Genomic DNA, 23846 nt, shown 5'->3' with positions numbered 1-23846 from the left:
GGAAGAAAAGTTCAACTTGAAATCTCTGAATAAGAAACAAAAAATGGGGTTGGGTGTTGGGGTGTATGCGTCTCATAATTATAGAAGCTGTGATAATATATGGGTGAATACATTTTGATGTGGGCCCCTAGAAATACAAGGTTTAGTAGCCCACATGGCTAGCAAAGATGACAAGTTAGTTTAAAACACTGAAACCTGGGACCTCTGGCATGCCAGTCAGTGCTTTACCAATCAAGGTAGAGGGTTAACCTAGTAGTTCTAGCTAGCAGGAAGACTTGTATCACACACTACCACAGTTGTATTACTTTTACAAAAGTCAGTGTGAGTAATTCTTTATGTATTGTTGTGATTCGATCACAACTGTTTGTGGTTAGTTGTTACCATCCCTCTTTATTTAGGTTTAATTTTAGGTGCATGTGAATTGCGAAATGCTCCTTCAGCACATTTTTATTTCACAAATATAAAAAATTTGTATTCTGGTGAACAAAGTATATTCAGAACCTTTCAACCATAAACCTGGGAAAATTCTGCCTTGCTTAAAGGGAAATAGAAAATTCAGCTACTTTATTTTACTTTGTCTTTCAGACAAGTATTTCAGGTTATTTATAAACTATTGATAATACTTAGTCTTTCCAGTGACATATTGATTTATGAATCAATAAGATAACAAAATACATTTGAATGGCTATCACAAAATACTTTTTTGTCCCCTGCTTTCAATGAAAGTGGGATATTAATTTCGGTCTGTCTGTCCATCCGTCTGTCTGTAACACTTTTGTTTCCATGCCATATCTTGAGAAGCCTCTGACCGTTTACAATGAAATTTTACATAACTCCCTATGGCTTAAAGAAGACCCCTATTGAATTTGAGGTCAATAGGTCAAACTCATAAATTCATACATTCTGTCTGTGTGTAACACTTTCATTTCCAGGCGATATCTCAAGAAGTTTTTGAGCTTTTGCAATGAAATTTTATACCACAACTCCCTATGGCCCCACTCGCTCGCCCCTCTCAAAGTGTCCCGTCCCATTTTTTTTTTATTTTGCTCAATTTTTTTTTCATAAGTCAATTGAAAATTTGTTGGCATCAATCACACTTGAAGTTTTAGAGTTTATCACATATAATTCAGGTTGTCGGCGGACTTTATATTCTAAATTTTACATTTATTAGATCTGTTTAGTAAAGGCTAAATTAGACACCATGTGTTGTGTTCAGGGATGGGGTATTTGTAATCGAGTAATTGTAATCGATTGTAATGATTACTGTTTTTCAGGTAATTGACAGTAATCTGTAATCAAGGAGATTTTCGATTACTTGTAATCGTAATTTAATCGATTAGAGCTAAAATTTTCAATGTAATTATAATTACTTTTTTGATTACTTTCGATTATTTTATACATAAATGGATGTTATTTTGGAGAATTATTTCAAGCAAGTCACACATAAATATCAAATATAAACCATCTAGTGTAATGTTTGAATTTCCTAACTTTTCTTATCATAAGTTTTGTGTGCATTTTACATTTGACCCACTGTCCTCTTGCTGCATGTCCTTTTTCATATTTCAGATGTTGAAAAACTGTCTTGTGATAGAAAATTATAAATAGCAAAAACAGATTTAAGTGCTGTATAAAATATAAATAATTTGGTGAATAAACTACATTGTACTTGAAAAAAGAAGAAGATGGAAATACTTATGATAATCTGAAAATGTTTAAACAACTTCAAACTTGTGTTTTAGTAACTTTAAAATTTGCAAAATCATTCTCATGTTTTCATTCAAAATTGTAAGGTTGCTTTTATATCAGTGAGAGCTAGGTTATAAGTGTCTGTAAGAGAGGGAGTAAGTGTCACTGTGTTTGTTTATCTTAATTGGCTAATTAATTGACTGAGACATATCCCTGATTGCAGATAATGAGGTGTAAACTGTGAATTACCAATAGTGTTTAACTTTCATTCCGTTGAAGACAAACAATATTATTAAAAGAATTAATAGCTCTCAAAACACTTATTTCAATACAGAATGAAATTGTGCTACATGTATTAGTTAAATTACTTAACATTGCTTAAAGACACATTTAATTTACATGTTTAGTACTAAGAGCTCGTTTAATTTACTTATTTTTTTTAAAAAGACACATACAGGAATGTTTAATGTGTACTGTCAACATACAGGCAGCCCAAATACTTCTATTGAAGTAATTCACAATAAAATATCAAATAATTTTTTTCAACAAGTCAATAAATATGGAGGTTCAGATCCAAGGTTGAAAGGAATAATTAATTCCTTGGCATATTTTATTGTAGGAATCATGTCTCCACTTTCCATGGTAGAGAATCCCTCATTTGGGCATTTAGTGAGAATGTTAGCCAGAATAAAACCTTAAAAGAATCTGCACTGAAACTGCAGGAACACATTCAAACTTCTGTGGATAACATCAACATTTCCCATTTAAATATTGCTTTGATATTTGAAGAGATAAAAACTTGGATGTTCATGTAATCGATTATTAATCCATTACATCTTCCAAAGTAATCGATTACAATCGATAACAGGACAAAAATGAGTGTAATCAATTAATAATCGATTACACGAAATTCCTCTAAGTAATCGATTATTAATCGATTACATTTTTCAGTAATCGTGCCCATCCCTGGTTGTGTTAAGTTTTGACAATATCAAACATGAAATTAGACACCATGTCTTGTGTAAAATTTTGACAAAATCGAACAGGAATATAGACCTGTATACGTGACCTACTGTTTGCATTTAATTTGCTCGTAATGACAAGCGCCTCATTGGTCTAGGGGTATGATTCTCGCTCAGTATGTGAGAGTTCCTGGGCTCAAAATCCTGGATGATCCCATTTTTTTTTTGTTTGAAATGTTTTTTCTCCAGATTTACTAAATGACAGTATTCAACATATGAAATGAAAAAGTTAGTTATGTACAAACTTTCTCATAAAGTCATTATTACAGTGTGATAAATATTTTATATAAAAAGAATCTTTACATATTTAAGAATAAGCAATGAAATCTATAAATCCATATTGGCATTTTTTATTTGCTTCAGTATATACATTTAATAATTCTGCAAATCAAGGGGGGGGGGGGGGGGGGGAGAGAGAGAGTCCAACCACTAGCTCTGACTTCATAATTCAGTAAGAAACCTGACTTACCTTCTTTGGCATACATAAACTGCTGTTCCTGGTTGTTACAGAGTCTGTATTTATTGTTTCTTTCCCAGCCAACCATAACTGAAAATAATAGGAGTCACATGGCATAAAAATGTTAAACTAAGCCACATGCTCACACAGAAAAATGAATATTGACATAAAAATTAGATTTCTTCATTTGTTGCACCAGATACAATGGTTTAAACAATTGAAAGAATTATCAGCTACAAATTCTGCTTTCATAAGTTAAATTTTGAATGTTTTTTAAAGTGAACGAGCTAGAGAAGCACTTAGACAGCAATAAAATTTTATATGTGTGAGTAAAATCTGTTGCTGCAATAGTAAGTTATGTAAATAATCTTTAAGGACATGAAATTTCTAATATACACAATTTCTTCTCTGGATTTGCAAGTTTGTGGAAATCCTTTCAGTGTGTTTACTTGGAAATAATTTTAATTAAATCAAGTAAAAAGTTCCAACTGAAGCAGGAAATTTTAGTTTTTAGGAATAATCATCAAGAAATGTTAATAAAGACTTTTTAAAAAGATTTTTATGGTGATCAAGCTCTTGTAGGATGCTTTAAATTAGATTAAAAAGAACAAAAACAATTTTAAAACATATAAATACAATGTGTGTTCATTAAACTTTCTTAATAGACATGATCTAAATAAATTATTGTGATTTGGCATTCATTAACAAGATTTTTTTCTGTTGAAACTTATCCAACTTAGGCCATTTAATATGTTAACAGATTTTTTTCACTATCATTTACATATACAAGCCATTCGAATCTGCAATAATGCTTTGATATAAAGATGATTAAAATTAACATTTTTCATCAATTTTCGATAATATGTATTTTGTAAACATGGTAAAGGGTAAAAAAAAAGTGTCACTGTCAGTGATATCTAACGTTATTTATAGTTTAAATTTTAAACTCCTGTCAGGCTTGACCACACCCATAGATTCCTGGGGTTAAATGAGGCCAAGAAAGAATGCTTAATACAGATAAATAATAATAATAATTCACACAACTTAATGGATGAGTCTCAAAAAATTGTACATGATTAAATGTTCCGTCACGATGAGCTATTTTTGGAGAACCAGCAGCTGCATACTCGCGTTGCGAAATAACGTTACCCGCTGCAAATATTACGGGTGTGTTCGTATGCAATGAAAACGCGATATTTACCTTCCACTAAGTCCAAATGTTGGTGGATTCGAACTTCATCTAGAGCACCGAGATACGCTAATCCCGGGGGTAAACCCTGTGGCACAACAACACCTTGCGGTAATCCCATCTGAGGCTGTTGCATTTGGTTCGCCATGTTTACTTGTACGTTTTCTGGCGATGCGTGATAAGCTGTTGGGTTTGACATTGTGAACTTAAAAATTCTATTTATACTGACGAATAAACTTCGGGGTATCCTTGCATCGGAAGACAATCACAATTTAACCCAATTTTTGATTTCTACCTCTTATCTCGTTTGATAACCGAATAATAAACATCCGGGTCACAATGTGGTAGCGCATGGATCCACCAATATTTGGTTAGGCCTTTATGGGTAATTGATTTGATTGGGTAGATCAGGTAGCGTTTTTGGACATCGAACGGTCTCAGGAAATTACGACTCCCTTTGAATTCGGTCTTCAGAAAATTTGGCCCCAATGACTACAGAATGTGTTGATAAGTGAAAGAAAATATATTTATGCTTAAAAAAAGTAATAATTAATTTTCTTTAAATCCATTGCTTAATTTTTCATTCATAAATTGTCAACAAATATGATATTGAAATTCATACACAACCAAAATTCCCGGCCCGGCCCGGGTTTTACTTCCCATTTTAGTCACGCTCACAGCCATACTTAGTCCGAAATATATCTGACGTTTTCCAGGCCTTTTTCACGATTTTGATATTTTACTTGCCAGGTTTTCCTGGCACGTAAAATATCAAATCGTGAAAAAAGCCTGGAAAACGTCAGATATTTCGGACTAAGCCATACTCTGAGAAGCAAAAACTCTCTTACACGAGTGACTTCTTCCGTTCTACTATTTTTTTTTTTAATAATGTCATTATCATCGTTTGGTTCTTGAAATAATTTATCATGGAGGTCCTGAACAATTGGGGTCCGTAAATCAGTCAGTGGTAGCTACTTTTCATTGGAGCTGATGTATTTTTTTTTTTTTATTTATTTATTTGATATTGGGAGTTTTGACTTCATCAATATAATTATGATTAATGTTTGGTATATTACACAGTCACTTACATACAAAGGAGAAAAAACTAGATGGCATTTCCATAGTTATTAATTAAATTTCTATGTAAAATTAAAGGATCAAAAAATGATTTTTGGACCCCCCTCCCTTTGAAAACACGGACATCTTTTAAAATAGTAGGGAGAGTCATGAATCTGATTAAGAAGAAATTTGAAGGGTCTTTTTTACACGTCTATGGAAAAAGGTAATAAGAAAAAGGTTAACATTTTGTCTATCATAATTCTGGCCTACGCAAGTTGATGTTTGTCATGTGAGCCCAAGAGGCAAAGGGAAAATCTAAGAAAATTTAATAAACAGAAAATTCAATGTTTTTTACATGAATATGGAATTTATTTCATGCGTGAGACAAGATTTTTTGATATTTTCACTCGTGCTTCGCACTCGTGAAAATATCAAAAAATCCTGTCCCACTCGTGAAATAAATGTCACCGGGTCTTTTGTAGGATAAAAATCCAACACTGGATTCGGCACAAACTATATTTATTTACTGTGCTTAGAACAAAAAACCTACAAAGTATAAATTAAACACACTCTCACAACACAATACATTACATTTGACATCAGAATAATATGTTAACATCTTAATATAACACTTGCATTTGGGCTTAAAAAGCAAAACTGTAAACATTAACGTTGGATACATATAAAAGTGCGGATTGTTAATTCTTTTTTTTCTTTTTTTTTTTTTTTTTGCAACAAAATAATATTTTTTTCAAATAAGTTTTTATCCCTGACAAAATGATGTGTAGGCTACAGCCTGTTTGCCTATATGGAATATACGCCACTGAGAGAGAGAGAGAGAGAGAGAGAGAGAGCACAAGGAATTTTGTTCACTAATGGCAAAAAAGAGAGAAAATTCTAATCTGTCCTCAACATTTAATTAAGCATTCAATGCTTAAAAATCCCCGTATTATCCTCTGGGAAAGTTACAATTAATGGAATAGCCGTTGTAACAACTGTTCAATGTGAGCGTGAATTTTGATTTTCGCTTATAACGTTGCACTTCACGGCGTTCGACGTTTGTAAATAAAATAAAACGCATACTTTAACCTTTTGACCCCATGTCCATGTTATGGTGTTTTGAATGCCGTAGCTTTCCTTGCACTTTATAAGCAAAATGCATGTTAAATGTAAATATAGTAATTTTAATACCGTTTGTCCTTAAGGCCATTCCAAGTTTGTTCTTTGTTTAGCATTCACCCTATATTCGAAAACTTATCTTTATATCCGAAAAAACCCCACACAAACCAAAACGCAAAAAACAAAATATATTACCGTAAGCACAATTCTAGAATTTCTCATCATCATTTTAGAATTCTCCTTGCATTTTTAAACTACTAGTTTATTCAAATAAAAAAAATTGGTACACCACTTTAAAAAGAAAGATGCATGCCAATCCCAAAAGCGTAAATTGGGTTTCAAAGACTTGTACCGGTATTTGTTGATTTTAATTTTGTTGTTTTTAATTTCATAACCTCAAAACCAATCCGCCCGCGGACGCTAAACAGAAAAAAAACTTGGAATGGCCTAATCCATAAGTCATTTATGTTTTGAAGTGAAAAATAGACTGTGCACATTTCCAGGTTTTAATTATTATATTTTTATTAATATCTGGAAAAACATTGATAAGAAATTCAGAAATAGATATGCAATAATAAAAAAAAAAAATCAACTCTTCGTTACAGAAAAAAAGAGATACAAAATGGAAAGAGATTAAGTGTATCAAACAACACATGGATGAATAAATAACAATACTTTAAGGGAATAAATAGATCACCTATAAGTTATAAAAAAAAAGATGAACATAACATATATCCAGAAAAATATGATTATTTATGATTAATACATATTTTACATGTACATCTACAAAAATGCATGTTTTAAAATTTTATTTAGAAATTGTTATTAATAACATGTATGTACATCTACAAATATTAATAAACTACAATATCAATTTATGGATGATGAGAAAATTAAAAAACAAAAACAAAAAAAACTTTCAACTATCAATATGTACTTTTATCTTTAAAGAAATGCAAAAAAATGCCAAAAAGATAAAAAAAAATATTCATTTTGTAAAACTATATGAAACGCAATATCATTAAGTAAATACATGTACACACTGCAGTTATTTTAAATAAAAAATGATTCTGGAATGTGTTGATATGTATGTATACAATCTAAGGCTTGAAGCCCTATTGGACGGAAAAAATATAATACATATACATGTAATATCAATATGCATGATTTTGAACACTTAAGACATTGCACTAAAACCATTTCAAATTTCAGTGATATTTCATAAACACCCACTGACTCAGAGATTTTTAGTAACTGATAAATTAAGTACATTGCTAAAAATATTAGAAGGAATACTTTAAGTTTCAATTTTGGCAATAGAGAATTAAATTACAATCAGAAAACATATTAATTTTCTTAAAATTATTTTTTAAAATTTCATATGAAATATGCCTAGATGAAAATTACAGGTCATACCTTGATGAACTTTCAAACTATTTCTTAAATAACCTATTCATATGTAATGACTGTACATAGTTGATGCAATATATCCCCCCAAAAAATGTATAACAAAAATTTTACATAACTGAATTGTAATGATACATTTTTTAGTGATTAAAGAAAAACAAAAGACATACAGATAATTTTTACATGCCTGTGCAAATATCTTTGGCATTCAAAATTTAAAGTTTGGTGTTCACAATTCAGAACTTTTTTTAAAAAAATAATTTCAAAAGCAAGAAGTCTGAGTACAGTTACAGTGTATCACTAATAAATATTTAATTTTAAATTACATTTTTGCTAGTGCTTTCTCTGACAATGACTTGCTCATCTGTTCATCTTTCAAAAATACCCCCCCCCCTTCAAAAAAAAAGAGGGAAAAAAATGGACGGATTCAAAGTTTCACCATCTTGGGAAACTATATATGTATATTATAAAGTGCCTATTAAATCTGAAGATATAATCAGGGCAGCTCAGAGTAATTTATTTCAAAATGCTCACCATACACTATGAATAAATGAAGAATATTTATTCCAGTATTCTACCAAAAAAAAAAAGAAAAAAAAATGAAATAAAAATAATAAAAAAAAAACCCTCAACTTTCTGTGCATTGACTGGTTGTGCTTATTTGATTGGACACCCAGATTCTTACAACACCGACTTAGAAAAATGTTGAAATGTATAATTATTGATTTCATTATTTTAAGACAACAAATCAAATGTACAATTTTACAGAGATACCCTGTTGCATACTGACTAAAAAAGTCACCAGGTTCCCCAGCTATTATGACTGTGTCTGGATACTGTATTTTAAGGTTAATCCCTTAATGTTTTGGCTCATCCTATGATATGGAGCATCCCCAAGAAGAAGCATATCCTGTGTCAACTTCAGGTGACACCTCTGTTGGTGGTTCCTCATACTCGGAAGGGAAGTACATCCTTAAAATCAAAGATACATACTGATTAGGGGAACTAAATCCTTAAAAATAGAGTCACTGATTAGTTAATCAGAGTCATGCTTGGAAATAATGTCTCAGTATACAGTCAAACCTTATCTCAAAGCTGATGAGACAGAAAGAAAATTTTGAGATATCCAAGGATTCAAGATATCAAGGTTAAAAATAAAATACATTTTGAAAAAGTGGGTTATGACTTCCAACTCAATGAGGCAGAGAGAAAATTTTGAGATATTCAAGGATTCAAGATATCATGGTTAAAAATAAAATACATTTTGAAACAGTGGTTATGACTTTCAACTCACTTTGACATATCCATAGTATTTGAGATATCTGTGTATGAGATATCAAAGTTTAACTGTAATTTCATGTAAAACATGGCATTGAAAAACCTGGTTCTATTCTGAAGATCTATTTACATCCTTTTCTCATACAGTAAAACATGCTTACAGCAAATGGGCTTATAAAGAATTCATGCTTACATCTAAGTGATTTGCATTCCTATAGTTTTAAAATGTTCATATCATAAACTTATCGGATATATTACATGTATTTATTACCAACCCTAGTGCGTCTCTATAAGCCTGTTTTACTGTATTTGAAATTCATGATTTTACAGAAAGAGTACCTGATTGTTGAGAGATGGTAACGCCCCATATTTCGTCTGATAGATGAGTCGATCTTGTCTTCCAGAACAGGTGTATTGTAGCCATCAATGTAGATCTGGTATTGCACAGTCTCCACACCAAAGGGAGGAACCTCTATGGGGAAAAAAGGGGGGGATACTTTGAAAATGAAAATTAAGTATAAAATGCAGCTAAATGAAATTTACAAAATTTAAGAACATTGTAATGCATGTAATGAATGTTATGCTTTGACAGCTTCAAGTGAGAAAGACTACTTAGTTGTTTTGTTTTGTTTTGTTTTTTGTTTTTTTGAAAAAAGAACCCTCTTAACAGTAAAAGAAGACAGCTGCTACATTCTTGCCATTTGGGATATAACTTTTAGTATCCCTACTTTATTTCCCATTTCTGGCTAGTTTATTCAGATTATTTTTCTTACTTGCATAATTCATCCATTTTGTCAGCCTCATCATTGTCTTAGACCAGGATTCAAACTCACGACCGTACACTCTAACGGGGACAAACAGCCTGGTTGAGAGACTGAGGGACTTGTACGGTTGTTCTGCAGATTTGGTGGAGTTGATCTGGAAAAATGACCTGAGGATTTTGCAGTATCTTGTCTCAATGTGCGCTGGTTCTTGACTAGTGCAATCTTCATGCTCAACTTTCAGGAAACCTGTGAAATCAGAAGAACTCTGATAAAGTTCAAACTAAGCTTACTTAATGTGCAAGTAATCCAAAACATTCAGCTGTTTTGTGTAATTTCTTTTTCTTCTCCTTGCCTTGATCATTGTAACACATTTTAAAATAAATATGTGTTACACTTGTATTTATGAGAGAATTTTTTTTAAATGCTATATGTGTAAGGGAATTTTTTATGTTACAGGTATACATGTATCTATTAGGGAATTTTTTTATGCTAAATAGGGGAATTTGTTAATCTATTATACAAAGATCTGCATACCTCTTGAATCCATCACAAATTTTACATTGACACTCTGTAGATTCAAAACTCTGATGTTCTGTAAAGGAAAACATTAAATAATAAAGCTATCATCAGTTAGATGAATCAAAATTCTTAAAAGTCATATGTACTGCATAAATTATGAACAATTTTATAACATATTATGTGGAAAAATTCTGAAAATCTCATTTGATTTCTTAAAAATTTACACAACTTTATTAACGTTATTACTTTCAATATCAACATTCCAACACCTAGAAGTTAGTATTATAATACATTGTATATAATTATCTTACTGAATCACTCAAGACATCGAGAAAGTAAGATCATGAAGTAGGGTGGGGGTGAGGGTCTAGACCCCCATTCCTGGAATTTTCTGTGTTAAAAATTTCTATGTAAAAGTAATGAAAAAATGACCTTTGAACCCCCCTTTCCCCTAGGAAATGCAGATCCGCACTTGTAACCCCAATGTGCAAGGGTGATTTTAGGGATTGTACATGTATATATATTAACAATATGCCAAGAATGCAGTATCTTAGAATTATGAGAAATGTACCTTCTGCTTCCTGAGAAACATGCCCATTTTCCCCACTACCCTTCTGAAAGGCAAAAACTTAATTGATGTTCCAAAGGAATTATCAGCAATGTCTGGTTGTTCATCATGGAAACCTAAAAAAACATATTTTTTTCTTAAAATGGCTAGTTTCACAAAGTAAATGAAAACAAGATATGCACATGTAGAATTATAATATTTTCTCAAATAATATTCTGATAAGTGGTTCATGCATGGAGAGAATTTATGCTAAATACCTGATTAAAACATAGGTAATCAAAGATTACGAAGCTCACCTCGACAAAGGTTATCTATAAGTAAGGCAAATCTCACATCATATTTTTTCTAGTTAGTGTTCATCCAAAGATCAATATCTATACAAGTTTGGTTTAAGACGGACTTATAGTTATCTGGAAATAGACCTACTCAAAAAACTTTTAACCTGTTTACTAATCAAGAAAATTTTGGTCTGGAAGTTACCATCCTTAGATGCATCATCCATGCAAGTTTAATCATAACATGCCATAATATTATATAGCTACTCCTAAATATTACCTTTGTCATTTATCTGGAAAATGTAGGTCAGATTCAGAATCCAAAACAAGTCTGAAAGTGTCCATCATAAGATACATCATCCATGCTAATTTGATTAAAATATGGCTAAAATTCACTCATCTGGAAAATCTAGGTCAGATTCAGCATCTGAAGCAAGTGTGGTAGTGTCCATCCCTAGATGCATCATCCATGCAAGTTTGGTTCAGGTAAGGCTTATAGTTACTTGGGAATAGACCTGCTCCAAAAACTTTAACCTCGTCACTCATCTGGAAAATCTAGGTCAGATCCAGCATCCGAAGCAAGTGTGGTAGTGTCCATCCCTAGATGCATCATCCATGCAAGTTTGGTCCAGGTAGGGCTTATAGTTACTTGGGAATAGATCTGCTCCAAAAACATTAACCTGATCACTCATCTGTAAAATCTAGGTCAGATCCAGCATCCACGGCAAATGTGGTAGTATCCATCCCTAGATGCATCATCCATGCAAGTTTGGTCCAGGTAGGGCTTATAGTTACTTGGGAATAGACCTGCTCCAAAAACTTTAACCTCGTCACTCATCTGGAAAATCGAGGTCAGATCCAGCATCCGAAGCAAGTGTGGTAGTGTCCATCCCTAGATGCATCATCCATGCAAGTTTGGTCCAGGTAGGGCTTATAGTTACTTGGGAATAGATCTGCTCCAAAAACATTAACCTGATCACTCCAAAAACTTTTACCTGGTCACTCATCTGGAAAATCTAGGTCAGATCCAGAATCCAAGGCAAATGTGGTAGTATCCATCCCTAGATGTATCATCCATGCAAGTTTGGTCCAGGTAGGGCTTATAGTTACTTGGGAATAGACCTGCTCCAAAAACTTTAACCTCGTCACTCATCTGGATATCTAGGTCAGATCCAGCATCCGAAGCAAGTGTGGTAGTGTCCATCCCTAGATGCATCATCCATGCAAGTTTGGTCCAGGTAGGGCTTATAGTTACTTGGGAATAGATCTGCTCCAAAAACATTAACCTGATCACTCATCTGTAAAATCTAGGTCAGATCCAGCATCCGAAGCAAGTGTGGTAGTGTCCATCCCTAGATGCATCATCCATGCAAGTTTGGTCCAAGTAGGGCTTATAGTTACTTGGGAATGGACTTGCTCCTAAAACTTTAACTGGGACGCTGACACTAATGCCGACGCCAATGCCGGGGGTATAGCATAAGCTCATTTCGACTTCGTCGAGGTGAGCTAAAAAACCTTTCACATATTATCCCCCTTGTACCAAATTAATGCTTCTATACAATTTTTATTCAGTGTAACAGTACATTATCATAGCATTGCGAAAAAAAATCCAAAACATGTTTTTTTTTTACTACTAGCTGATCCATTAAATTAAATTCAAGCAAAAATATTTTTAAGTTTTGCAGTGAGTACTGTGCATACTGTATTTATACTTGCATACTGAAAATAAGTAATCTTCTATCAGTTTTAAAGCACACACAGAAATCATTTATTACTTACCAATAGTGACATATTGTGGCTTTCCTTTGATGTAGTAAATCCTTAATCCATGGACAACGGTTCTAGTCTTCTGTCCATGCTCTGCCCAACAGGTTTCATCTGGATCCACAGACAGTAGTTCACCAAAGTCTGTCGAAACTCTATACACCACAGTCTCCACATTTAAAATATTTCCTGTTTAAATTTAAAAAAAAAAATTTTTTTTTTTTTAAAATTTAAACTATGTTCTTCGTAAATCACCATGCCAATTCATATGCATGCATGGAATATTTTGTTTAAATGGGAAAAAAATGTTGCCAAAATTTTTTTAAGGTTCACTGACACTTTAATAAGAGAAATAACTCTCATTTGAATTAATGACTATAATTCCTTAAAAAAAACTGTCAAGTTCAAAAAAAAATTCTGTCAAATTTTGCTCCACAAAGTGTACTAAAATTTTGTGCATTTAACTATATTAAAATCATATTTAGACTTCTTTCGGAAAAAAGGGGTGGTCAGAGTGAACAAAGGGATGAGGAACCTTAAAACATATGTTTACTATTGACAGTTTATTGGACATACAGTCTAACCTGGTTATCTCGAACTCGATGGGACCGAGAAAAAACTTCGAGATATCTGAGGGTTCGAGATATTGAGGGTAAAATACTTAAGAAATATGTGGTTAGGACTTCCCAATCACTTTGACATATCCATGGTATTAGAGATATCCGTGTTCGAGATACCGAAGTTCAACTGTATATATATTTCATCCCTGTAACTGTATTTGCTCTTACCTGGTAGAGGGTTCTTCATTATCTGTTTGTTTAAATTTCCAATCATATCCGTGAGCTTAACCCCTTCAGACACATTGATACGGGATTCGTACTGTCCCTGCATTATTGCTGTTTGCCGTCCTGGTAAAGCAGAAGTGTATCCAATTTCTTCCACTGGAATGTCTGGGGATGGTCTTGGTACAAGCCATAGTCTTTTAAATAAAGAACATGTCTAGTTCAGATGAAGATTATATTAGTTGCCTAAGCAAATAATTTAAAACTTATTTTTGTAATCATGACAATAAAAATTTATTTAATATACATATATAAATAAAAAATCACATATATCACTTAGAGTTATACTAATTTAAAGTACGTAATAACACTTTACTCCTTATAAATAGCCCTGGTGCTTTTTATTTGAAATAAACATCACTTTCATGTAAAATTGTTTCACTGACCTAAACCACAACAACATTAATAAGTTTTGTTACATCAACTAACTGACCTTAGACCTGCAAGGAATATATTAGAGCCATAAGCAGATTCCAAGTAGTAAACATGATCTGTATCAATGTTTTCCTCTATTCCAAGCTTAAAGACAACTGTTTCACATTTCCACAACATCAGACGTGGGTTCTCCTTTAACCATTGGTTTGCTCTATCTATCAGAGTTCTGGAACAGGGAAAGAATTTTTATTCCAAAATACCAAGATTGAATTCATTAAAAGTTACTGTAAACAAACTTATTTTAGAGGTAAACATTTTTTGCGTCTTTCACGCTGCTTCTTGTCCACTAATTTATGTACACGCTAATATATGATTAAAATTAATGCATGCCATTGCTAAAAACTCTAACATGCTAATTTTTGAGTGCGCTAATCAGTTGAAGAGGACAATCGCATTAAATTTTGAGTGTGCTTATTAATGTATGTTTACAGAACTATCTAATTTTATATCCAGAATTTCTTTACTAATTACATTTACAAATTTAACATTTACAATCTAAGTTTTTTCTCGGTCACATTGGGTTCAAGAAAACAAAGTTTTACTGTAATAAAAATGAACTTAAAAATGTACAGAAGTTTTTACTAATTTAAAAATGAATATGTGAAATATGAAAAAAAAAACTAACCCAAATCTAGAGTACTGTGGAGCTTGGTCTTTTGTTTCTGCTCTCAAGAGAAGTTCAGGAATAATATCATGGTGTGTTACTGGTGGAATGCATTCATGAATTTCTTCATCATCCATGGAGAATGCAGTATTAACTGAGCTTTCACTTTTCTGTGCCCCTGAGGATATTTCTTGCAGTGGTATGGATTGATTTTCAGGAACTTTCACAGGTATGTTGGGATTTTCATTTTCTTGGTTTAAGTCGTTACTAGAAATGTTTGATTTCTCCACAGCAATATTTTCTTCCTGGATTGGTGTCTCAACACTTGCCATGTCTAAATTAAAAGAAATTAGATTATAACAATTTGAATGAACTAATTTCTGTCCACTATACCTTCAACTCTAAAGCAGTCTTTTTTGTACAACCTTTCTTAAAATCTTTAAGAAACTAACTTATTAAAGTCGATATTTCTGGTGTGTAACCCCATAGTAAACAGTTAATTCTTTGGTGCCCATCTCTTCAAGTGATCATTTTGTTTCTCTGAAATTATCCGGTAAGATTTTCTTTTCTTTATTGTCATTTTCGTTCATAATTTACCAACAGTGTGTTTGTGTAGGAGTGCTATCTAAAAGATCGTTGTCAAAAGAAACCTTGCCCTGACTACATTCTCTCCCCTTGTCCCAATCTGTTTAAATGCCACCTAAAGAGTATCCTTACAAAGGGTCTGCTGTGGCTTTGAACCAAGTTCTAGATCAAAAGGTTCCAGTATATAAACAGATTTTTTGTATAAAAATTTTGTCCAGAGTTTATATTTATTCCACTTCCTGCTTTATACATTGAAAATGTAGGTCAAATTCAGCATCCGAAGCAACTCTGGAAGTTTTAGATGTATCACAATGCAAGTTTGGTCCAGGTAGGGCTTATAATTATTTTGGAATGAACCTGCTCCAAAACCTTTAATCTGGTCACTCATCCGGAGAATGTAGGTCAGATCCAGCATCCGAAGCAAGTCAAGTAGTGTGTATCCCTAGATGTATCATCCATGCAAGTTTGGTCAACATAGGGCTTACAGTTTCTTTAGAATGAACCTGCTCCAAAACCTTTAACCTGATCACTCATCCAGAATATGTAGGTCAGATCCAGCATCTGAAGCAACTCTGGTAGTGTGCATCCCTAGATGTATCATTCATCCATGCAAGTTTGGTCAATATAATTACAGTTACTTTATAATATAGGACAAATAGTTACTTGGAAATGAGACCTGCTCCTGAAACTTTAACCTGCTCTAAAAAACATTATCTGGTCAAAACTGCTCTAAAAAAACATAAACCTGGTCATTCTTTACCTACTTACAACGTACAATGAACTCATTAATTAACCTTTAACTGGACAGAAACAATTATCACTTATCAAAATGCTCATTGCATGTCCATACAACTGAACTCATTGAAACTCCATGGTTTAGATAATTACTCCGAAGGAACATATGGATTTACACTTTCTGCTATGTTGATGCAAGTCTGCATTTTTGTACAATTTCATATTTATTTGAATATAACAATGAAAGAGGTGGATCAAATGAATTTTTTCTCTATAGATGTGGACATTTTTTTCCAGAATTTTATTGAAATGTGCAAATGATTTCATTGAAGATTTTTAAAGTGCACATCCACTAAGGGGAAAGTACAGTGAATGAATAAAATTGTCTGTAACCAAAATATGCAATTTATATAATGTTTTTATTGAAGGCATTTGATTGTATTTTTTTCACTGTATGAAATATCCTCCAGATATTCAAAGTCCTTACTGAAAGACACAATTTATTTAGGTCGAGAACAGAATACACTTTTATTTTTGCAAAGAAAACAGCACCCTCCTAATATGATGAAATATAAATACATATAAAAGTGAACATAAACTGATAAAGCTGTAATTTTTTTAAATATTATTTCATTAACAGACGCATGTATATAACCTTTAAGAGCCTTTATTTTTTCATATCTTTAAAAGTTTGCAATAAATCAAAGATAACATCTAAATAATAAAATAGGTCGAAAATAAAAAATGCCAGAATATAATTAGAAGCTAAGGTAAATTTTATCTATCTTTTACCAAGTCAGATAACATGTTGTTTTTCTTTAAAAAAAAATGAAACGAGAAATACCTGTCGCTTGTAAGCTTTATCCTTAGAATATGATCTAAAATATTTGCGCAATGCCCAGACGTGCAATATTGTTTAGACTTGAAATATCATGTTTTGGAAACGCTCGATGTAACATATGTGCTTGATTAGCTATTGTCCGAATTTATTGAAGTTAAGCGTTTTGGTGATTATGGCTACAGGCTATTTCAAGTTTTACTAAATACGCCACAAAGTCGATGGAAGAGCTTTAAATCTAAAAGTTAATTAACTTCATTATAATTTTATGGATGCACCCTTTTTATTCATTTATAAAAGTAATCAAGGATTATGAATGCAATATTAATTTTAATGCATAATTTTCATTTTGTTTATTTATTTTTTTTAGATAAGCATTTTTCGTTCATTAGACCATTCGCGCATGTGTAACGTGAAAGAGGAAGTGGTCATTTTCGGAATTTTGAGAAAATGAAAATGTTGAAGATGTGGGAAATTCGTTATGAATGAGATCACAAAATAGAGGTGAAATGCAATATGTTTTTATAACAGCGTACGCAGCGGTCATTAAATTAAGTTAATGTCTAATTTTCACAATGCAAAATATATTAGCTCAATACTGACACTTTTATTGCAAATTTTGTGACATGTGTTACCTGGTATATCAACTTTACTTGACAACTGACCATTTATTTTAGAAAAGAAAACATGATATTGCTTATTGGGATTCATTTATGCTTTATGCTGGAAAATCTTGATAGAGATGTAGAAGCACAGGGGCATCTTATCTGTTCTGTTCTCTGTACACATATCTAACAAATAACAGGTCAATATAAAGTGAAAATAAATGAGAAACAGGCATGAATCCTACCTGTGAGCTTTGGGAGCGTAGCAAGCACTATGCTCACAAAGCTTACAGCTAGGATTGAAGGGCGAGTGTTACGATCACTAAGCTCACAGGTAGGATTCATTCCTATATCTCATTTATTTTCACTTTATTGATAAAATTGCCAACACCTGTGAATAAGTACACAAGGGGAGAATTGAAAGTAGCACAAGATTTGTTAGAAAGTAAGCACCTTAGTAGTGATTAGTTACACAATCCCTATTTCCAATGTCACAAATGATGTCCTAGAACTTAGTAAGGCTAAAATAATCCAAATATGTCCAGTGTAAATAGTTTTTGTCCAAACAGAACCTCAGATTGCTCAGAGTTTTGAAACTGCAGGCTTCAAAAGATAACTTGGTGTTATTTGAATTTGTTTATCAGATCGTGTGCTACTTTCCATTCTTCTCTTGTATTTAATATATGTGTAATAGGGAACAGGATGGATAAAATGCCCCTCTGATAGAGGTTAGAAAGCTATATTGACATCTACAGAATGTTGTTATATTATTGGTTTCCAAAAGACAATGATCCTTGAATTAGAGTTATCATGAGACTAATTTTTATGCACCCCCCCCCCTTTCTAAAAATTTCATGGGGAGAAGGATACTGGAATCACTGCATTTATCCATCTGTGTATTGGTCTCTCTGAGTGTCTGTAATCTGTGGATATGCTAAGCTCAGTATTCAAATCCTTTATCCCTTTCTATCTTAAAGTTATCTTAAGGGATATACAAACAAAAGTTGCAGATGTGGTGCATCTGTGAACACTTTAAGAAATGTGTGATTTGATTGTGCCACTTTTTGGGGTGGAGATAGGTTCTATTAAGCAATTCTAGTTTGAATGAAATAATCACCAAGTTTATTGTTGCTTGATATAGGCGAGCATGTGATATTTAGGACAATGCACATTATACAGGTCAACAGGTTGATGAACATAACTAATAAAGGTCTATATGCTTGATCAAATGCTGAACCTGGTTTTATTCATTCAAGATGAATAAAAAAATAATCAAAAATAAACTATTATGGAACTCATTCATTTTTAGATGGCTGTATATCAATGCCTCCATCATTTTTTACAAATTCGTAACATAAAATTTTAGAAAGATTTGCTTATTCAATTCACATAAATTTAGCACATTTTGAATAATGATTTCTAATACAAACTGTTATATTTTTTCTTCAAAGTTTTAGAAAGAGTTCTTAGTGTACATATTAATAGAACCTCATCGTGTAAACTTATTTCAGGCAAGATGGGTTATGAACTCAATCGCTTTCAAGGTGATGTTGATGAAGAACTTGTTTGTCCCATATGTAGTGGAGTTCTTGAAGAGCCTTTACAGGTATGTAAAAGAATCCATTCAGTCTGATGAGCACAAAATTCTTTTATGGAATTTATAAAACAGAGGTATTACGTTATGGAAAAAAATTGCTGACCCACCTTTAGCCTTTTAAGTGAAAAGATCCAGAATTGTTTTTTGATGCATTTTACAAAAAATTCTATTGTGTACAATTGTTGAGCACTTATGGAGCTTTTCTGTATTACATGTACTTTCCTGACACCATGTCTTTTCAGGCCCCCCAGTGTGAGCATGCTTTTTGTGGAGCATGTATACAGGAGTGGTTAACTAGGCAGCCCACATGTCCTGTGGACAGGAATCCCATCACCCCCAACCAGCTAAAGCCTGTACCCCGGATCCTCAGAAATCTTCTCTCTCGTCTGCAGATTGCCTGCGATAATGCTACCTATGGTTGCACAGCCATAGTCAAATTAGACATGTTGTCGGCACACATACAGGAATGTGAACATAACCCAAAGAAGCCTGTACATTGTGAAAGTGGGTGTGGTATTGTTGTCCCTAAGGATGAATTAAAGGTTTGCTTACATATGCATGCTTTCATTGCATTAGCAGTCCCTAGTGCTTGAAAATGAGGTTTGTTAACAGGCAGCTATTTTTATGCACAGGATCACAATTGTGTTCGTGAACTGAGGAATCTGGTTCAACAGCAGGCATCAAGAATCACAGAAATGCAGACAGAAATTACAGAACACAAATTAAATATAAGTGAACAAAAGAGGGAACTTCAGTTGTTAAAAGTGAGTCTCTTATATGGTTTCATTATAGATACTAGTATTTTATAGATTCAGAAGTGTCTGGATAGTCTACTTGTTTTAGAATAACTGCCTTTAAATTACATATTAAACAGTGTTCAGATATTTTCTTGAATTTTGACTGAAATTGGTCTCAAAGGAAAGTTATAATATCAGTACATATCTCTAACTATAATGAGTTTTCTATTAGGAATACATGCGATCTATGAGAGTATCTAATCCAAGAATGAGAGAAATACAGTCAGAGATGGAAAATGCTGATGTTCTAAGGTAAGGCAGAATGAACAATCTCAGTACAGCTTAGCTTTTATCAATAATGCCTTTGAGGGATATTCTAAATGGGAAGTATTCAAAAGTCCACCTTCATGAAATAATATACACTATTATTAGTATTACCGGTAAATAGAACTTGGGTATGGATGGAATGTTCTGTTACGGTATGTTTAAACAATAATGTTAAATAATGTTTAAATAATTGATGCAAAGCAAAAAATGTGATATATATATATATATATATATATATATATATATATATATATATATATATATATATACATATATATATATATATATATATATATACAGTTGAACTAAGGTATCTCAAATCTCAAACACAGATGTCTCAAATGCCATGGATATGTCAAAGTGGTTTGGAAGTTCCAACCACTTATTCTTTAAGTATTTACCCCTTATATCTTGAATCCTGGGATATCTCAAAGTTTTTTTTTCTCTCATCGAGTTCAAGATAACAAGGTTTGACTGAATATGAAAAAGGATTTTGTTTAAAAGTTAAAAGATAATCTAAGTAAAAGTCACTGTGACAGATTTTTTTTATTCGTGAACATTTGAAAAAAATGTCATTTAAAATTTCAATTCGTTTATATTTTTTTTAACATTTTGTAGATGGGTGAATAGTTTACAAACTGCCCGAGTAACACGATGGGGCGGTATGATCTCTACACCTGATGCAGTGTTACAGGCAGTCATTAAGAGAGCCCTGATTGACAGTGGTTCCCCTCCCCACATAGTTAATGAACTCATGGAGAATGCACATGAACGAAGGTGGCCACATGGACTTAGTACTTTGGAAACCAGACAACTGAATAGGAGGCAGTATGAAAATTACGTTACGAAAAGAATTCCAGGTTTGTGATCAGATGTTGGCATTGTAATTTTTGAATTTGTTATTAATTAATGTCAATTATATGTATATATTTCTATCATGATGCAATTGTGTTTTTTTTAAAATCCACATTTTGTGAACAATAAAATAATTTTACAAAAAAATGATTTAAGGATATATTATACATTACATGTATACAACTTAAGTCTTTCCACTTCATCTGTATATTTGTCATAACTCTGCAGCCTAGAGATATTTAACACATATGTTCCTATGATCAAAGGATTTGTCATTACCCTGACTGAAGATCATTTGGACAAAATCATTTTTGCAGAAAAATGTGTAATTCTTTACAAACTATAGTTTTCTCTGCACTGAACACAAAACATTTCTTTCCATCAATGATTGTTAAAGGATTCTTTAAAGCCAAAGAGATGGAATCGAGAGCATGTTGTGTGTATCAGTGATCATGATACAATATCAGCCTGACTTTATTTTGAAATTCCATTTTAGGTAAACAAGCCGTAGTGGTGATGGCATGTGAAAATGAACACATGCCTGAAGACTTGATAATGGAGCCTGGGCTGGTCATGATATTTGCTCATGGAGTAGAATGACCAGCAAATGTAAGAATCTCAGACAGAGCTACTTCTGGAAATTCCTCTTTTTATCACAATGATATTTTAGTTGCTTTTATATTCATCTTCAGATAATTTGTTTTGTTAGAAATAAGGACCTTTTATGTAAAATGCTATTTCATGGGCTAGTTTAAATTCATTTTTGAATATTTTCAAATAGAATTATATTTATTAAATTTTCACATTTTGTCTCCAGCTTCCTTGCCTATTACCAGTTATATTTTGTTTGTTTTTTTTTCAGGATGAGCAAAGATCTGTGATAATCTGTGATTTCTTCAGTGAGGGTAGATTTTTAATTGAGTTGTTGGAACAGAAAAGTGCTTTCACATCTAGTAACAGATCATGTTCTAGATTTTCACAAAACATACATATTTGCTGTGAATGAAAAACTGATAAAGTTCAGTGTTATGGACAAATGGTGCATTAATGTTAAAATGACAGTGAATATTCCTGGTTATAGTTACCAATATGTGATTTTCTGATTCCTGTAGTTTGTGTACCTGTATTGTTTGTAAAAAGTGTAGACTTCATTGACACAAGTTTTATCTCTGTTAGAACTGTATGCTGTTTGCTTTTAAATTTATTTTGTTACTTTTTGTATCTACATTTTTGAACTTAAAGCAAGTTTTGGAAGGGTGTGAGTGTGAATGTGTGAATATTTTGTTGATCAAAGATAAATGAAAGACAAGATTTTAGTACGTGTATTTAGTGTAGTATGTGTATAATGAAAACAGAAATAGTTACCACAGTCTTGTGGCAAATTGATAGCATAAAAACATGGCTGATCCTAAACATGAAATGTTGGCTTATTTTCCAATTAAAGATTTAGCAGGTATAGGTTACATTACAATTATTCTCTAAAAGTTCTCTGTGTAGCTTGTTCTATTATTTTAATTTGAATTATCATAATTATTTTTTTTTTGACTAGTTTAAAATTCATAGATTTGTGATTTAAATAAACAAGAACTTCATGCCATTTTAAAGTACTTTTATAACTTATTTTACAAGTGTTGCCATTGAAAATAATCAGTCAAACCCTGCTGTCTTTTACAAATATTTATCAACTACTGTTAACGTGCACATGGAGTTACATTGAAATTTTTTATGTTTTTAAGTTATAAAATAATTTGTTGCATAATTTGTAGGTAAATTTACTGTAATTGCCTTTCCATGACATGTGAGTTGTACCTTTCAGTGTTTGATACAATGCAAAGCACTGATGAATATTCGTCGGTTCTGTTGTATTTTGTAAATACATGAAAAATGAAGTGTATGCATTTACAGAAAAGTCATTATGTCTACATGACTTTCATGTTGCATTCACCCACAATTCTTGTTTAGATAAAAATAAACTGATGAAAATAAAACCTTTGTTCTTGAATTAATGGACATTAGTGCAATTCTCATAATTTACAGAAATCTGCTGTTAAATCACTTACGGGAAGGTAGTTTTAGAGGCTTTTCCCTCAATCTTTTGAACTAGATCAAGATCTATATGGCCAAAGATCTTTTTTTTGTTCCAAGTCTGTTGCTAGATTTGATGGATTTTATACAATTTAAACTTTTTTTAAAAACTAGAAATATGAGTTTTAAGAAATTATCAGCTAGGTTTACATAAAGTACCTGGTATGTTATTATAAATTTAAAAGAAATTATATGAGACAAAAATTATATTTATGTCTCTGATTGTATGTATATTCCTAGGCTATAGGGAAAGTTTTTTTTATTATTATAAATTAAAGAAAACTTGAAAACATTATGGAAGTATGCCTTACCAAAATTTTCATTAATCGATGTGATTGAAGAATCTCAACTGACATTCTATGCATAATGATATAAGTGTGGGATTTTTTGTTTTGTTTTTTTTTTTATTTTGTTGTTGTTTTTTTTCCCAGTTTTTTAAAAAAAATAAAATTTATGTTAGAACATGCAAAATGTTGTTTAAATTACATGTA

General features: G+C 32.1%; 3 protein-coding genes across 4 annotated transcripts in view; 1 reads left to right on the top strand and 2 right to left on the bottom strand.

Annotated features, from left to right (window-relative positions):
• Positions 1-23846, bottom strand: part of LOC133192190 (phospholipid scramblase 2-like) — a 238725-nt gene that overhangs the window by 2941 nt on the left and 211938 nt on the right. The window contains exons 2-3 of one of the 2 annotated variants that reach the window (XM_061328154.1): positions 4370-4562; positions 3181-3258 (exon numbers count right to left, since the gene is read on the bottom strand). In XM_061328154.1, coding sequence (XP_061184138.1) covers positions 3181-3258; positions 4370-4556 — 265 coding nt within the window. In that variant the 5' untranslated portion in view covers positions 4557-4562. Of the gene's footprint in view, positions 1-3180; positions 3259-4369; positions 4658-23846 lie in introns of those variants that run through there. The other variant, XM_061328153.1, reaches the window with a different exon arrangement.
• On the bottom strand, positions 7856-17283 carry LOC133192718 (uncharacterized). Its single transcript, XM_061328719.1, has 10 exons — positions 17156-17283; positions 15013-15325; positions 14386-14553; positions 13899-14089; positions 13126-13299; positions 11075-11187; positions 10519-10576; positions 9994-10230; positions 9560-9692; positions 7856-8914 (listed from the first exon to the last, which is right to left on the bottom strand). Exons 2-10 carry the CDS (start codon positions 15321-15323, stop codon positions 8818-8820), a joined length of 1482 nt encoding a protein of 493 aa, XP_061184703.1. The 5' UTR covers positions 15324-15325; positions 17156-17283; the 3' UTR covers positions 7856-8817.
• Positions 17548-23258, top strand: LOC133192184 (E3 ubiquitin-protein ligase NRDP1-like). The gene is made up of 8 exons (XM_061328147.1): positions 17548-17653; positions 19266-19360; positions 19594-19893; positions 19984-20115; positions 20321-20400; positions 21034-21275; positions 21767-21879; positions 22133-23258. The coding sequence occupies exons 1-7, from the start codon at positions 17635-17637 to the stop codon at positions 21868-21870; spliced, it is 972 nt and encodes a 323-aa protein (XP_061184131.1). The 5' UTR covers positions 17548-17634; the 3' UTR covers positions 21871-21879; positions 22133-23258.

This window comes from Saccostrea echinata, unplaced genomic scaffold (assembly GCF_033153115.1).
Source record: "Saccostrea echinata isolate AGI-Se365-2 ecotype Australia unplaced genomic scaffold, CSIRO_AGI_Sech_v1 ptg000025l, whole genome shotgun sequence".
In the NCBI taxonomy this organism is placed as follows: domain Eukaryota; kingdom Metazoa; phylum Mollusca; class Bivalvia; order Ostreida; family Ostreidae; genus Saccostrea; species Saccostrea echinata.
Note: the sequence above shows the minus strand (reverse complement) of the source record. Positions and strands in the feature narration are given on the sequence as shown.